The following is a 15,470-nucleotide window of genomic DNA, read 5'->3' on the forward strand; positions in this document are numbered from 1 at the left end:
TCTCAGGGGCAGTTAGGGACGAACAACAAATACTGGCCCGACCAGAGATGCCCACGTGAATGAATTCTTTTTAAATTCAGAGGTTTGAGCTACTGCAATCTCACTCATTGTTATTATCAGAACTGGGGATGCAATGGATTGTGTAGGCATTTTGCATTGTAATTTGCACTGTCACTTTACACTGGGGTTGAAAATTCAAAATGATCCCCTGTGAGGGCGAGATAAAATTACGAGAGAAATCAACGCAGTCACTGCTGAATGTTTTGGAATTCAGTCAGCAGTCTGGACTCAGGGTAGTGCAGAGGGTTATACAGAGTGAAGAATGGGATTTGAATTGATAGCACTATTAGATCATAAAATACAGATGGAGAATTAGGCCATTCAGTCGATCAAGTCTACGTCACCATTCAATTATGGCTGATATTTCTCAACCCCATCCTCCTGCCTTCTCCCTGTCACCCTTGATCTCCTTATTAATCAAGAACCAGTCTGTCTTCGCTGACAATGAGATCCATTGATTCACCACTTTCTCCTTGAAGAAAATCCTTTTCACTTTAGTTCTAGTGAGTTGACCCTTCACTCCGAGCCAGTGACCTTGGGTCCTAGTGTCTCCTAGTGGAAGCAATTTCTCCACGTCAACTTGATTCAGGGCTCTCAATATTCCAAGTTTCAAAAACTTAGCCTCCTCATCTTTCTGAACTTGACTGAGTACAGATCCAGGGCCCTCATTGCTCCTCATATGACAAGCTCATCATCCCAGGAACATTTTCACAAACCTTTGCTAGACCCCCACCAAGGCCAGAACATTCTTAGATATGGGGCCCAATACTGATCAGTATTCAAAATGCAATCTGACCACAGCCTTACACAGCCTCAGCAGTGCATCCCTGGTCTTGTATCCTAGCCCTCTTGAAATGAATACGAACATTGAATTTGCCTTCCTAAACTGCAAACTGAACCTGTACGTTAACCTTAAGGAGTCAGAGTTCCAGATTCTTCATGCTTCAAAGTTCTGAAGCTTTTTCCCATTTGGAAATTAATCTAAGCCTCTATTCTTCCTACCAAAGTGCACAACCTCACACTTTCCCACATTGTATTCTATCTACCACTTCTCTGCCCATTCTCCTAGTCCTTCTGCAGTCTCCCCACTTTCTCAACACTACCTGTCGTTCCACTTATCTCTGTCATCGGCAAACTTAGAGTGCCCTCAGTTCCTTAGTCCAGATCATTAATGTACACAGTTGTAGTCCCAGCACAGGCCCCTGCTGAACTCCACTCGTCACTGGCTGCCACCCTGGCAAAGAACACTTTATCCCCAGTCTCCGCCTTCTGCCAGCCAGCCAGCCAAACCTCTATCTATGCCAGTACCTTACCACGGACTTTTAATTCGCAGCCTCCTGTACAGCCTTCTGGAAATCCAAACAGATCTCATCCAATGGCTGTCCATTGCTCGTTACTACTTAAAAGATAGGTCTGTCAAGCATGAGCTCTCCTTAATGAAGCCATGCTGATTCAGCCACATTTTACCAGGCACTTCGTACTCCACCAACTCAAGCTTAATAACGGACTTGAAAATCTGACCGATGTCTTAAATCGGGCTAATCTGCATAAAGCTTCTTGTCTTCTGCATCCCTCCTTTTTTAAACAAGGCTGTTACGTTAGCCATTTTCTAATCCTCTATGACCCTCCCTGACACCAATGATTCCTCAAAGAACACTATCAATGCCTCCACAATCTCCTTCAGAACTCTGCAGTGTAGTCCATCTGGCCTCAGTGATCTATCCAACATTTTAGTTTCTCCAGCACCTTCTCCTTAGTGATGGCCACTGCACTCATCTCTGCCCCTTGGCTCTCTCGAAGTTCTAAGCATAGCCAGAGATATGACAGACTGAATTGTCTCCTCCTCACCTACCTTTTCCACAATTGCCTGAACACATAGTGGAGATAAATGGGAGGTAATGACTATGTAGTCAAGCAGAATGCCTTAGGAGGAAGGTGGTAGCCACTGGCCCTCACCACTTGACTGATGCTTAAGTGTGAATGGGCCTCTCAAGCTGAGAGTGACCATCAGCTAAACCCAGAGCACACACTGCGACCTCTGTCTGAGGATGGGACCCATATTAGGTTCCTGCAGGTTCCCTGTGAGTTTTGTTTGATGTTTCTAAAGTAACAGTGTCTGTTTTGCTGGTTGTTTAATCTGCAACTCACTGCCGGTGTTCTGCTTGGAGCTGTGCTTTTCTCTGGGCCTCCTGTTGCCTCTGCTTTTCCAAGAGTTTATTGGCTTTTTCTCGCTGAATCTCCTTCTTCTTCCGATATTCGAGCTCTTCGGCTTCTTTCCGTTTCCTATTATAGTCTTCTTTCTGAGACTGAAGAAGAAAGTAGTAGTTTAACGTGAAACACTCCAGTCTGGGTAAGAATTAGGTGAAAAGGGTACAGGCTACATTCGTGATACAGGAGCGTTAAGTGGCTGTGGGAGTGTATGAGCATTGAGGTGCATGCTGGGTATTGGGGTATATAGTCTTAAATATATAGACACACAGAAAGGATGAGGGGCACAGGCTGTGTAGAATTGAGGGACTGGCTGATTGTGAAAAAAAGCAGAGTACAGCTGAGGTATGAGATACTGGGGACAAGGCAAGTGTGAAGTACAGGACACTGGCCAGATATTAGATATTGGGGTTTTGTCGGAGTGTGGATACTGGTGATATGTTGACTGTGGGATTTCTGGGTCTGGTTAGATGTGGGACACTGGTTAGATCATAGAATCCCTAGCAGCATGGAAACAGGCCCTTCGGCCCAACAAGGTCACACCAACCCTCTGAAGAGTAACCCACCCAGACCCATTCCCCTACTCCATTACTCCACATTTACCTCTAGTTAATGCACCTAACCTACACATCCCCTGAACACTATAGGCAATTTACCATTATCAATTCACCTAACCTACACATCTTTGGATTGTGGGAGGAAACTGCCGCACCCGGAGGAAATAAGGGGAGAATGTGCAAACTCCACACAGGCAATCACCCAAGGCTCGAATCGAACCTGGGTCCATGGCACTGTGAGGTAGCAATGCTAACCTCTGAGCCACCATGCTTCCCCTGGATGTGGGATACTTCAGAAAGTGGTTGGCAAGAGATTGAGTTCAAGCTGGGTGTGAGATTCAAGGATGAAAGCTGAATGAGATATTGCGGTGAAGGTTGGAGATGTGGTACAGAGGTACAAGCTGGGAATGGAATGTAGGATCGGTAACAGCTATGGGACTGAAACAGATACAGGATATAGTGACACGATTTTGTCACGGGGTGCTGGGTGCAGGCTGATTATTGGAAATACAGGTACAAGCTTCACAAATTTAACTTTAAATTTCCTGCCTGTGGTCCGAGTCAGTGCAGTCAGGTTGGATATACAGCTGACTTCAGTTTAACAGTAACCTCTCCTACTGCCTCAGTACACGTCGGGAAAATGGTTTCCTAACAGTTTGAAATCCCTGTCCCTGAAGAGCTTTTTGCGATTTGAGAAACAGAAGTATCAGAAGCAATGGGCAACAAAATGCTGGCGTCGCCTTGACACTCACATTCCATGAATTAATAATTAGGAGGTTTAAAAGTGTTTGCATGGGGACCTTTTGGAATATAAATCGCCAAACCATTACAAGCAAAAAGGGTGACTGAAGTGATTAAGAATTAAAAATATGAATTATACTTCTCAGGGTCGATAGTTGAGGCATTAAATCAATATTAAATCAGGACTTTGTATTAGTCTTTACCAAGCACTGAATCACCAGTGTTCCACAGGGATTGATACTGGGCCACTTTTATCATTTATATAATGATTTAGATGAGAATATGGAAAATGGTTAATAGCTTTGCAGATGACACCAAGATTGGTGGTATAGCGGACAGTGAACGTTATCTAAGATTACAAACAGATCTTGAAGAGGGGCGATAGGAGGTAATTGACAAAAGCAGCCCTGGTGACATGAGGAGAAACCCTTTCTGTTATCAAGTGGTTAGGATCTGCAATGTGCTGCCTGTCAGTGCAGTGGAAGCAGTTTCAATTGAAGCGTTCGAGAGAGATACTGAAAAGGAAGCATTAGAGATCAGGATTCTCAAATGTCTAATTGTCTTCCTCGTGCATTTCAAAGACTTGCCAGTACAAACCCCCTCCCCACACCCCGAAACCAAAAAGGAAACTTCCTTTCCATGTTGACATTGAATTTTGAGATCCAGTTTTCTTGGCCTTTGGATGTTGGGATATCCAAATCTCCCCAGGAAGGAACAAAGGCAAGTAGGTGGTGAAGCCGCTAAGTTAGAAGACCCACACTCATTTCCTAGAACATTTTTCTGTACCTAGTAAACATTGAGCGAGTGGGCAGGTACTGGTGGGTTTTGCTGAAGCTCCTCGGATGCTGCCTGAACTGCTGTGCTCTTCCAGCACCATTGATCCAGAAACTGGTGGGTTGAGGTGGAATGGAGATATGGGTAGGCATAGAAGGGGGATATAGGTAGGTGAGGACGAAGGAGGAAATGGAAGGACTAAAGGATCTAACAAGTCAATGTTCTAGGAAACGTTCCCCATGGTAGGCTCATTCAGAAGGTCAGGAGGAATGGGATACAGGGAAATTTAGCTGTCTGAATACAGAATTGACAGAAGATAGCGAGTGGTAGTGGAAGGAAAGTATTCTGCCTGGAAGTCAGTGGTGAGTGGTGTTCCACAGGGCTCTGTTCTTGGGCCTCTGCTCTTTGTAATTTTTATTAATGACTTGGATGAGGGGATTGAAGGATGGGTCAGCAAGTTTGCAGACGACACAAAGGTTGGAGGTGCCGTTGACAGTATAGAGGGCTGTTGTAGGCTGCAGCGTGACATTGACAGGATGCAGAGATGGGCTAAGAGGTGGCAGATGAAGTTCAACCTGGATAAATGCGAAGTGATGCATTTTGGAAGGTCGAACCTGAAAGTTGAGTACAGGATTAAGGATAGGAATCTTGGCAGTGTGGAGGAACAGAGGGATCTTGGTGTGCAAGTACATAGATCCCTTAAAATTGCCACCCAAGTGGACAGGGTTGTTAAGAAAGCATATGGTGTTTTGGCTTTCATTAACAGGGGGATTGAGTTTAAGAATCGTGAGATCTTGTTGCAGCTGTATAAAACTTTGGTTAGACCACACTTGGAATACTGCGTCCAGTTCTGGTCGCCCTATTATAGGAAAGATGTGGATGCTTTGGAGAGGGTTCAGAGGAGGTTTACCAGGATGCTGTCTGGACTGGAGGGCTTATCTTATGAAGAGAGGTTGACCAAGCTCGGACTTTTTTCATTGGAAAAAATAAGGAAGAGAGGGGACCTAATTGAGGTGTACAAGATAATGAGAGGCATAGATAGAATTGATAGCCAGTGACTTTTTCCCAGGGCAGAAATTGTTAACACGAGGGGTCATAGTTTTAAGCTGTTTGGCAAAAGTATAGAGGGGATGTCAGAGGTGGATTCTTTATGCAGAGAGTTGTGAGAGCATAGATTGCATTGCCAGTAGCAGTTGTGGAAGCAAGGTCATTGGGGATATTTAAGAGACTGCTGGACATGCATATGGTCACAGACATTTGAGGGTTCGTACATTAGGTTTACCTTACATGAGGATCAATGGTCAGCACAACATCGTGGGCTGAAGGGCCTGTTCTGTGCTGTACTGTTCTATGTTCTATGAAATGAGTGTGGGTCTTCGAACCTAGCGACTTCACCACCTGTTTGCCTTTGTTCCTTCTTGGGGAGGTTTGGATATCCACTGCAGCCTGCATTAAACATCCAAAGGGCCAAGAAACTGGGCAAAGGGGATGCCTTAAGTCGTCAGGAATATAACATTAGGAAATTGCCTGACATGGAGTTCCTGAATTGAAGACAAAAACTTGCCACAACCTCAAGCCAAAACGTTTGTATAGGAGGGATTTTAGATTAGATTAGATACCCTACAATATGGAAACAGGCCCTTCAGCCCCACACCGATCCTGCGAAGAGCAACCCACCCAGACCCATGTCTTACAGGATTTACATCAAATTCAAAAGATTGGCAAAGGAACTAGAGAGAAATGAGGAGAATTTAAAAATAATACAAAGTGCATCATTATGATCTAGAAACCATTGATTGATAAGGGTGGTGGAAGTAGACAAAATGATATCCTTGCAGAGAGAATCCGACAAATACTTGAAGGTAAAAATTTTGGAGAGCTCTGGCAAAAAAGCATGGGTGTATAAGGGGATAATCCCTTGGAAATGTGGTGCTGGTATGATAGACTGAACAGCCTCTTTCTCTGTATCTGAACATACTAACTCTTTTTTGGAACCTGGACTCTCGGAGATGTAACTGCTGTCGTTGACGTGCCTCAGCTTCAGAAGTGCTTCCACCTAAGAGAAAGAAAAGATTCAGTAAAGATCCAGGCATAGAATTCAGGAGCTGGGAATTGTCCATCAGATGCCCATCAAATGGGTGGGAAATGAAATTCAATCAAATTTATAATACTGGCATCCTTCAGATTAAAATCCAAAAGGCTCTTCACTTTTTTAACTTGGGATGGGAGCATCATTGGCAAGACTTGTTTATGGTTCATCCTAATTGCCATCAACACTGGTACAGAGCCATTTTCTTTCGTTGATTGGCTTGCTGGGCCATTTCAGGGTGGTTGAGTCAGCCCATTCACAATCTGGAGTCACATGCAGATCAGACCAAGTAAGGACAGCAGACTTCCTCCCCAAAATGAGATTGATGAACCCACATGGGTTTTTTTTAAAGCAACCATTGTTGACAGCAGCAACATTTGTGACAAAATTGACAATTCCCAATTATTACTTAATTGAATTTGAAATTATACTAGCCGTCATGGTGTAATTTGAACTCAGAGTATTCAATTCAGATCAATGCTCTATTGATCTTACAGAGTCACCATCCCACCATACTGCAAAGTATTTGCATAGTAATTCAGATGGCGTTTGTCAGTCAGGATATTTTATGGCTATAGGTCAATAATCATCTGAAGGTGGCTCACAGGAGGTTTACTAGGTTGATTCTTGGACTGAATTGAAAAATGAATTCCTGGAGCAGGTTCGCTGAGGTCAGGCAGGTCTTGTTTCCACCAGAGTTCAGAATAGTGAGTGACTTGACGAGCAAGACCATTCAGGATCTCAAAGTTCAATGTCGACATGGAAAGGAAGTTTCCTTTTTTTTGTGGGGGGAGAAGGAGGGTGTTGTTGGGTAGAATCAGAAGTAGAGGATATTGTTTTAAAATTGGGGATCTTCCTTTCAAAATGTAAATGGGGGCAGTTTTTTTAAGATTGACAGACTTGGAACTCTACGTTTCAGAAGGCAATGGAAACAGGGCCATTGGAATTGTTTTAAGGTGGTAGTAGATTCTGTTGGGCAGGGAATTAGTGGAAATATATAAGACTGTGGAGTTCAGAACATAAACAGATCAATTCTCTACTCTTGAATGGTGAAATAGGCCATTCAGCCCTTTGAGTCTTTTTCTACTCTTAATTCTTATGGACTGAAGATTTCAATTAGAACTTGTTTTGATGCAGGTCTAACAGTGAAACAAAAAGAAAATAATTACATCTAGCATCTGTAAGGAACTGTAAACATTCACTGTTTCTCTCTCCAAAGATGCTACCAGACCTGCTGAGTTTCCTTAGTGCTTGCAGTATTTTATTGAAGATGATCTGAGTAAGAGAAAGTTCAGAAAAGACTGTGCTGGGTCTCAATGTGGATCCTCAGCACTACAGCGCAAGCTACTACAGTGCTGGGTAAATAATGAAAATACATGGAGCCATATGACCCTGACTCTACCCTCACTGTGCTTTATCCAACAGGGTGAGAGCTCCTCCTGGGGCAAAGGTTACATTTCCAAGAGACAAGCTGGAAAAACTGACCTCCTCATTCAGACGAGTGAAAGCATAAATACACATGCTTTTATACTGCTTGTGCCAACAGTGAGTGCACCATCACAGCCACTTCAACACCAGTGTGAGCTGGGCTCATCCCAGAGTCTGCATTCTAAAATTTACTTCTGAACACTAGTGGGTATGAAAGCAGCTCCTGAATCTGCTGTCACTAGTAGCAAGTCCAGATATAATCAATTCTACTAGGCAGACTCCTAGTTGACTCCCAATCAGAGGACTGGTCAGCTCTAAATCCTTAGCAGCACCACAGGGAATTCTGGGGACTCGGGGTGAGGGGCACCACAAGCTGGTGGTAAACAAAATTCCACATGGGTCAGATCAAAGATCAAATGGAACAAAATCAGCTGAGTCACAACAAGGAAATATGACAGTTCATAAATCAAGCAACTAGTTTACTTGAACCTTACAAATATGTGATTCTAAATACTCCATCACAATAACTGGGTCGACTGAATGGAACCTATGAAATGTTTAATTACCTTCCTTGGTCTCAAACCTCTATATAAGAATTGCTACTGTGCAGAAGGAAGTAATTCAGCCCATTGTGTCAAGACTAGCTCTTAAAATGAGTATCTCTCCTACTCCAATTCTCTCGAAAATAAAAAAAAACAAAAGGTTGGAGAAACTCTGGTCTGGGAGCATCCATTTACAGAAGCCACCTTAACATTGCATGTCCAATATAACTTCTGCAGAAACATTCACCCTGTAACCCTGCAAATTTTTCCATTTAATCTCCTACTGAATGCTTCAATTGAACCTGCCTCCACCACAGACCTTAACCATTCAATGTGAAAATCAGTTTCCTGTTATCACCTTTGCTTCTTTTACTTTACTTTAGGATCTGTACTTCTGTAGATCTGTAAATCTGTAGATTTACTTTACTTGAGATCAGGACAATCTCATGTAGACCTCTTATCAACAAAGACATTCTCCTTCCAGATCACTCATGGTCATAAATACTTTAAATTAGATCTCTTCTCAGCCTTCACCTCCAAGGAAAACAGTTCCAACCTAGATAGAATAATACAGCATGGAAACAAACAGGCCCAACCTAGTCAGAGTAATACAGCATAGAAACAGACCATTTGGTCAAGTTAGTCCATGACAACCATAGAGGGACATAGGCCAAATGCTGGCAAATGGTACTAGATTTATTTTGGACATCTGGTCGGCATGGACGAGTTAGATTGAAGGGTCTGTTTCCATGCTGTATGTCTCTGACTCTATGACACTGACCGCTTGTAAAACTATACGAGTCCCACTTGCCCCATATCTTTCCAAATTTTTCCTATTCACTTATCTAAATATCTTCTAAATGTTGTCACTGTACCTGCATTCACCACTTTCTCTGGAAGTTCATTTCACACACTTGATGTTGCCAGAGTTGGGGAGTTTGAGCTAAAGGGAGAGACTGTTTTCCCTGGAGTGTCAGAGGCTGAGGCATGATCTTAGAAGGTTATAAAATCATGAGGTGCATGAATAGAGTAAACAGACAAGCTCTTTTCCCAAGGATGAATCAGTCCAAAGTGAGAGGACATAAGTTTAAGGTGAGAGGGAAAAGATTCAAAAAGGGACCTAAGAGGCAACTTTTTCACACAGAAGGTGGTGTGTGTGTATGGAATGATCTGCCACAGGAAGTGGTGGAGGCTGGGACAATTACAACAATTGAAAGGCATCTGAATAGGCGTATGCATAGGAAGGTTTTACAGAGATATGGGCCAAGTGCTGGCAAATGGTACTAGATTTATTTTGGACATGTGGTCAGCATGGATGAGTTAGACTGAAGGGTCTGTTTCCATGTTATGTGTCTCTGACTGTATGACACTGATCACTCGGTAAAAACTATGGTCCTTGACCTTAATTCTCTTCTCACCTTAAAAAATATGGCTTGAGCTTTGAACTCACCCACCCGCAGGAAAAGACTGTTGCTATTCATCTTATCTATGCTACTACTGATTTTTAAAATCTCTATAAGGTCACCCCTCAACTTCCCATGCTCCAGAGAAAAAAAGTCCCAGCCTATTTTTATAACTCAAACACTCCATTCCCTGCAACAGCGTGGTAAATCCTTTCCGAACCTCCTCCAACTTAATAGCATCATTCCAAAGTAATCTAATCTATCCTCAATTGGTTCCCGGGATGAGGTATTTCATTCTTCTAAATCTGTTCTGGACTCTCCAATGTTTTCCTATAGTGTGGTGCCAAGAACCGTACAGGCTGTCCAGCTGAGGGTGAACTAGCATCTTGTACAAGTTCAACATAATGTCTCTGTACTGTGCCCCATTTAATTTGCCTAGGATGCTGTATGCTTTAATAACACTCCTCTCAACTTGTCCTGCCCACTTCAGTGATATATGCCCATATACCCCAAGTCCCTCTGCTTCTGCATCCCTTTTGGAATTGTAACATTTGTTTTCTATTGTCTCCAGCAACTTGAAGATAGTGAGGACTGCAGATGCTGGAAAGCCATTTTGGAAGAATGAACACAGACAATATAAAGAGTCGATAAAGCATGGAGCTAGAAAAAGCACAGCAGGTCAAGCAGCATAAGAACTGGTGAGGTGACATTTCAGGTCAAAACCTTTTATTCGGACTCAAACGTTGACTCCCCTGCTCCTCTGATGCTGCTTGACCTGCTGTGCTTTTTCCAGCTCCACACTTTATCAACTCTTTATATTGTCTGTGTTCATTCTTCCAAAATGTATAATAATCAAATATTGCTCTGCAATGAACTTCATCTGCCATTTACCTGCCCTTTTCACACATTTCCTCTTTGAAATCCCACACTGCCATTTCAGAGGTATTGGCAATTTTTCAGTCTTCCTTTGAGTCAGGGGCAGTACCAGAGGATGAAAGAATTACAAACATTACTTCCTTGTTTAAAAAAGGTTGTAAAGAGAAGTTCAATTGCATAGCAGAGCAGTCAGTACAAGTCAGTAGTTGCAAAATTTCTAGAAACAATTTGGGACAAGATTAAATAGTAACATGGTCTAAAGTAGGTTAACTAAGGATAGCCTGTGCGTTTATGATGCTTCCAAGCTTTGTGTTATCTGCAACTTTCAAAATTGTCCCTGCACAAAGGTCTTGATAGTTAAATATATAAATCAGGAAAAGCAAAGATGCCAACATCAATCCCTGAGGAACTCCACTACAAATTTGCCTCAAGCCTGAAAAAAAATCAATTGACCGTTTTTCTGATTCCTATCACTCAGCCAATTTTGTATCCACATTGAAGCTGTCCGTTGTGATGAGGTGGCCAGTAGCAGGAATGGCTATGAGACGGTCTCAGAGCGACAATCAAACATGCTGGGAATCTTGGTCAAGCTTGTTCAAACTTTGACCTCAGTTAAAACTGCAGCTGGACCTTCTGTGACCTGCAGTTTCCTGCGCTGACCAACATACTCACACCACTACCACCTTTATATGGAGCATGGAATGTCACTATTTATGACTTAGAACATAGAACAGTACAGCACAGAACTGGCCCTTCAGCCCACGATGTTGTGCTGACCACTGATCCTCATGTATGCACCCTCAAATTTCTGTGACCAGGAGTCCAGGAGTCTCTTAAATGTCCCCAATGACCCTGCCTCCACAACTGCTGCTGGCAACACATTCCATGCTCTCACAACTCTCTGTGTAAAGAACCCGCCTCTGACATCCCCTCTATACTTTCCTCCAATCAGCTTAAAACTATGACACCTCGTGTTAGACATTTCTGCCCTAGGAAATAGTCTCTGGCTATCGACTCTATCTATGCCTCTCATTATCTTGTATACCTCAATTAGGTCCCCTCTTCTCCTCCTTTTCTCCAATGAAAAAAGTGCGAGCTCAGTCAACCTCTCCTCATAAGATAAGCCCTCCAGTCCAGGCAGCATCCTGGTAAACCTCCTCTGAACCCTCTCCAACCATCCACTGGAGTCGTGCCTGAGGACTGGAGAGAGGCAAATGTAATTCTTATGTTTCTTATAATAGGGCGACCAGAACTGGATGCAGTATTCCAAGTACGGTCTCTAACCATGCAACAAGATCTCATGACTCTTAAACTCAATCCCCCGCTGCAGACTACAACAGTCCTCTATAGTGTCAACGACACCTCCAACCTTTGTGTCATCTGCAAACTTGCTGACCCATCCTTCAATCCCCTCATCCAAGTCATTAATAAAAATTACAAACAATAGAGGCCCAAGGACAGAGCCCTGAGGAACACCACTCACCACAGACTTCCAGGCAGAATATTTTCCTTCTACTACCACTCGCTGTCTTCTGTTGGCCAGCCAATTCTGTATCCAGACAGCTTTTTTCCCCTGAATCCCATTCCTCCTGACCTTCTGAATGAACCTACCATGGGGAACCTTATCAAATGCCTTGCTGAAGTCCACATACACCACATCCACAGCTCGACCCTCATCAGCTTTTCTAGTCACATCCTCAAAGAACTCGATGACCTGCCCCTCACAAAGCCTTGTTGACTGCATTTAATCAAGCCATGCTCTTCCAGATGGTCATAAATCCTATCCCTCAGAATCCTTTCTAACACTTTGCATACGACAGACGTGAGACTGGCTGGTCTGTAATTGCCGTGGATTTCCCTATTTCCTTTCTTGAAGAGAGGAATTACATTTGCCTCTCTCCAGTCCTCAGGCACGACTCCAGTGGAGAGCGAGGATGAAAAGATCACCTTGCTGACACTTTTGAGAGTTGTTTACCAGTAAACTCCATTGACTGGGATCAAACAATGTGATCAGGCTTTGAACAATTCATCGGCTGAGCGCCAGGGGAAAGGAGCACATGTTAAGAAAAGTGAACAGAACAAAAACATTTTTTTTCCTCGAGAGAAGCCTTTGAGACCACAAAAGCACGTGCCTTGAAGTTACTTTCCGGGAAAACAAAGATCCATGAAACTGAACATTCACAGAGAACAACGTTAGCCACTTTACTTGAATCAGGATTCACTTAAAGGTTGAGTTAAAGTAAGAGTTAGGGTTAAATGTGGTTCAAGTAAAGTAAGATAAAATGAAGTTAAATGATGTGAGGTGAAGTTAGATGAAATAGGAAGTTAGTATTGCAATGAATGTATGTTTCAAATTGATTATCGGTACTTAGAGTTAAATAACGAAAGGCTTTTTAGTTAAGATTGAGTCAGTTGCCTGCCTTTTGTCTGTCACACAAGGGAATCCTGGGTAAATGGTTTGAATACTCCTTTTTGGGCAATGGTTTTTGGCATCCTGTGGGTTTTAAAGAAGTGACTTTAAATGACTCCGAAGTCAAACCCACTAGTCTTGTATGATAGAGGTTGATTGATCAGTAATTAGAAGTAAATCAGGTGATTGCTGAGCGTGGCAAACTGCAGAATTTGAAGCAAATTTGAGTGTTTCTTGTTTCCCTTAGAAGTCCCCTAAAATGTTAATAAAAAATGGCAGATTGTCAAGAATGGGAAGAGTTACTAAAAGTATTGAATTTTAAAAATAGTCGTCGAAGTGGATTGAGCATTGCAGTAAATTATTACTGGGTCTGGGAAATGTAGGTCATAGATACTGGGAAGAAGCACAGAACAAGGGGAGTATGCTTCTAAGCTTAGTCAGGCTACAGCAACAGTCAGTTGTTTGGAGCAGTCAAGGGGAAGAGAGTTATGAAATAAGAAAATACATGAAGATATTGAAATGTTACGTGAGGAAAATGAACAGTAATATGGAGAAATGGAAAGATTATGTAGAGAAATGGCAGCACAGGAGTAAAGGCGTCAGATAAATGTGTTGCACAGAGCCCAGTTTCAGACTCGATGTGAGAAAGCTCACCAAGAAGTAGAGTGTGCAAACAGTGAATGGGATGTGACCAGGCAGGCTGTGAAAGAATGGAATGCAAGATGCATTACTTTGCAGGCTGCTGTTAACGTGCAATACCAAATAGGCAAAGAGAATCAAAACTATAGCTGATCACTCAAAGTGCCTGCAAGAGGCCAATAAACTAAAATCTCAGCTGTCAATACAAATGGTGTGTGTTTTTGGGATTGTTCAGTCTAAGGGAGATGGTGATTATGAAATGGCTGGGGAGAGCTAGAAGAGAATGCCAGGCAGTATACTGCATGTGATGACGACTGGGGAAACCCCATTTCCCTTTTCAGAAGCACTAAATCCTTCAGTGCCCCTGTCCCAATGAATCCTGTGACCACTCGTTGCATGGAAGGTAAGGACTCAGTCAGTCACCTACTAAACCCTGATAGGTATGAGATTAACAGGGAATTGAGGCAGACAAGACCAGTTGAAGGTCTTGGACTAATGTGCAGATAGATCATATTGATCCTTTGCCACCATGTCAGGGAGGATACTGATATACCACTGTGTGATTGATACTTTCAGTAAATTCATGACCATAAGCAGCACAACACAAGCAAAAGTTAATGCCCTATTATAAATATTTACTAAATTGGCAGTTCCACGTAGTATCAAATCAGATAAAGGCATTCATTTTACCACTCAAGTAATACAAGATATTATGACCTTACTTAGGAACAAAGGTTCCTCAATATTTAAACTTAGGATGCATCGTACTTTTTAAAAAAAAACATGAAGACCACACAGCAAAACAATTTTACATGGAACATTTATTCTAATGATTTGTATTTCATACTTCTCTAGTTCAACTTGATTTACCGCATGTTTTGATGACAGGACAGTTCATGAGGAGAAATCAAATCTCTTTTGGAGTTGAACTTTGCTGAACCTGGGATACAAAAGGAAACTGAGCAGGGCTTATATTGATGGTCAAGTAAATTCTATAGAGTATGAGGTGGGACAACAGTTTATGCTTAAAGTTCATCAACCAGGTACAGTTGTCACCTAGATATTATGGACCCCATTCTACTGTAGATAAAATAAGTCCTTCAGTGTATGAAGTGTTACTGGATTCTGGGAAAACTGGATGGTTTTATATAAACCAAACGAAAGCATATGGTGTTCAGTGTAATCATGTTATATCAGAACCATGTAGTCCCTATATTCGTCCTTCTAATTCCCAGTTTGATTCTTCTTTGTCTGGTTCTTCAACACTGATTTTACAGAAAGCGAGTCAGATGGAGAGTCCAAAGATTCCACAAATGGTCAGAGTTCATCTGATACTTTGTCAAATCAGTCATGAGGGTCCGGGAACATATTTTGGCTATGAGATGATTAAAATTGTTTAGTTAGGCTTGTAGGAGTGAATGTGGGAACAAGTGGCGAGTTGATAGGTGTTTAGGATCTAGAAGAGGGATAGTAAAGATTGATACGGTTGAACCAGTTACTGGACAAGTTGTTGGGCAAATTCCAAATGGTGAGTTGATTCCCATTAACCAAAGGACTCTAGATTAATTGCTTCTGATGAGTGCCCATACCTAGAACTGATGTTTCTTCCAGGAAATCTTCCAGGAACATTAGGATATTGCTATCTTAATCCCATTCATTACCATCCTCATTAAGCATAAATATTGGGAAATTCACACTAATATCTCCATATAATAGTAAAGGTTGTTGGTTAAACATTTCTTG

General features: G+C 42.3%; 1 protein-coding gene across 2 annotated transcripts in view; it reads right to left on the reverse strand.

Moving 5' to 3' along the window:
• epsti1 (epithelial stromal interaction 1) overlaps positions 1 to 15,470 on the reverse strand; it is a 101,126-nt gene that overhangs the window by 27,306 nt on the left and 58,350 nt on the right. For both annotated transcript variants that reach the window (XM_043694425.2, XM_043694422.2), the window contains exons 4-5: positions 6,323 to 6,396; positions 2,209 to 2,366 (exon numbers count right to left, since the gene is read on the reverse strand). In XM_043694425.2, coding sequence (XP_043550360.2) covers positions 2,209 to 2,366; positions 6,323 to 6,396 — 232 coding nt within the window. The remainder of the gene's footprint in view (positions 1 to 2,208; positions 2,367 to 6,322; positions 6,397 to 15,470) is intronic.

The sequence above is a fragment of the Chiloscyllium plagiosum genome, unplaced genomic scaffold (genome assembly GCF_037043375.1).
Source record: "Chiloscyllium plagiosum isolate Xiang-an unplaced genomic scaffold, Cpla_swu_hap1 HiC_scaffold_12, whole genome shotgun sequence".
Classification (NCBI taxonomy): Eukaryota; Metazoa; Chordata; class Chondrichthyes; order Orectolobiformes; family Hemiscylliidae; genus Chiloscyllium; species Chiloscyllium plagiosum.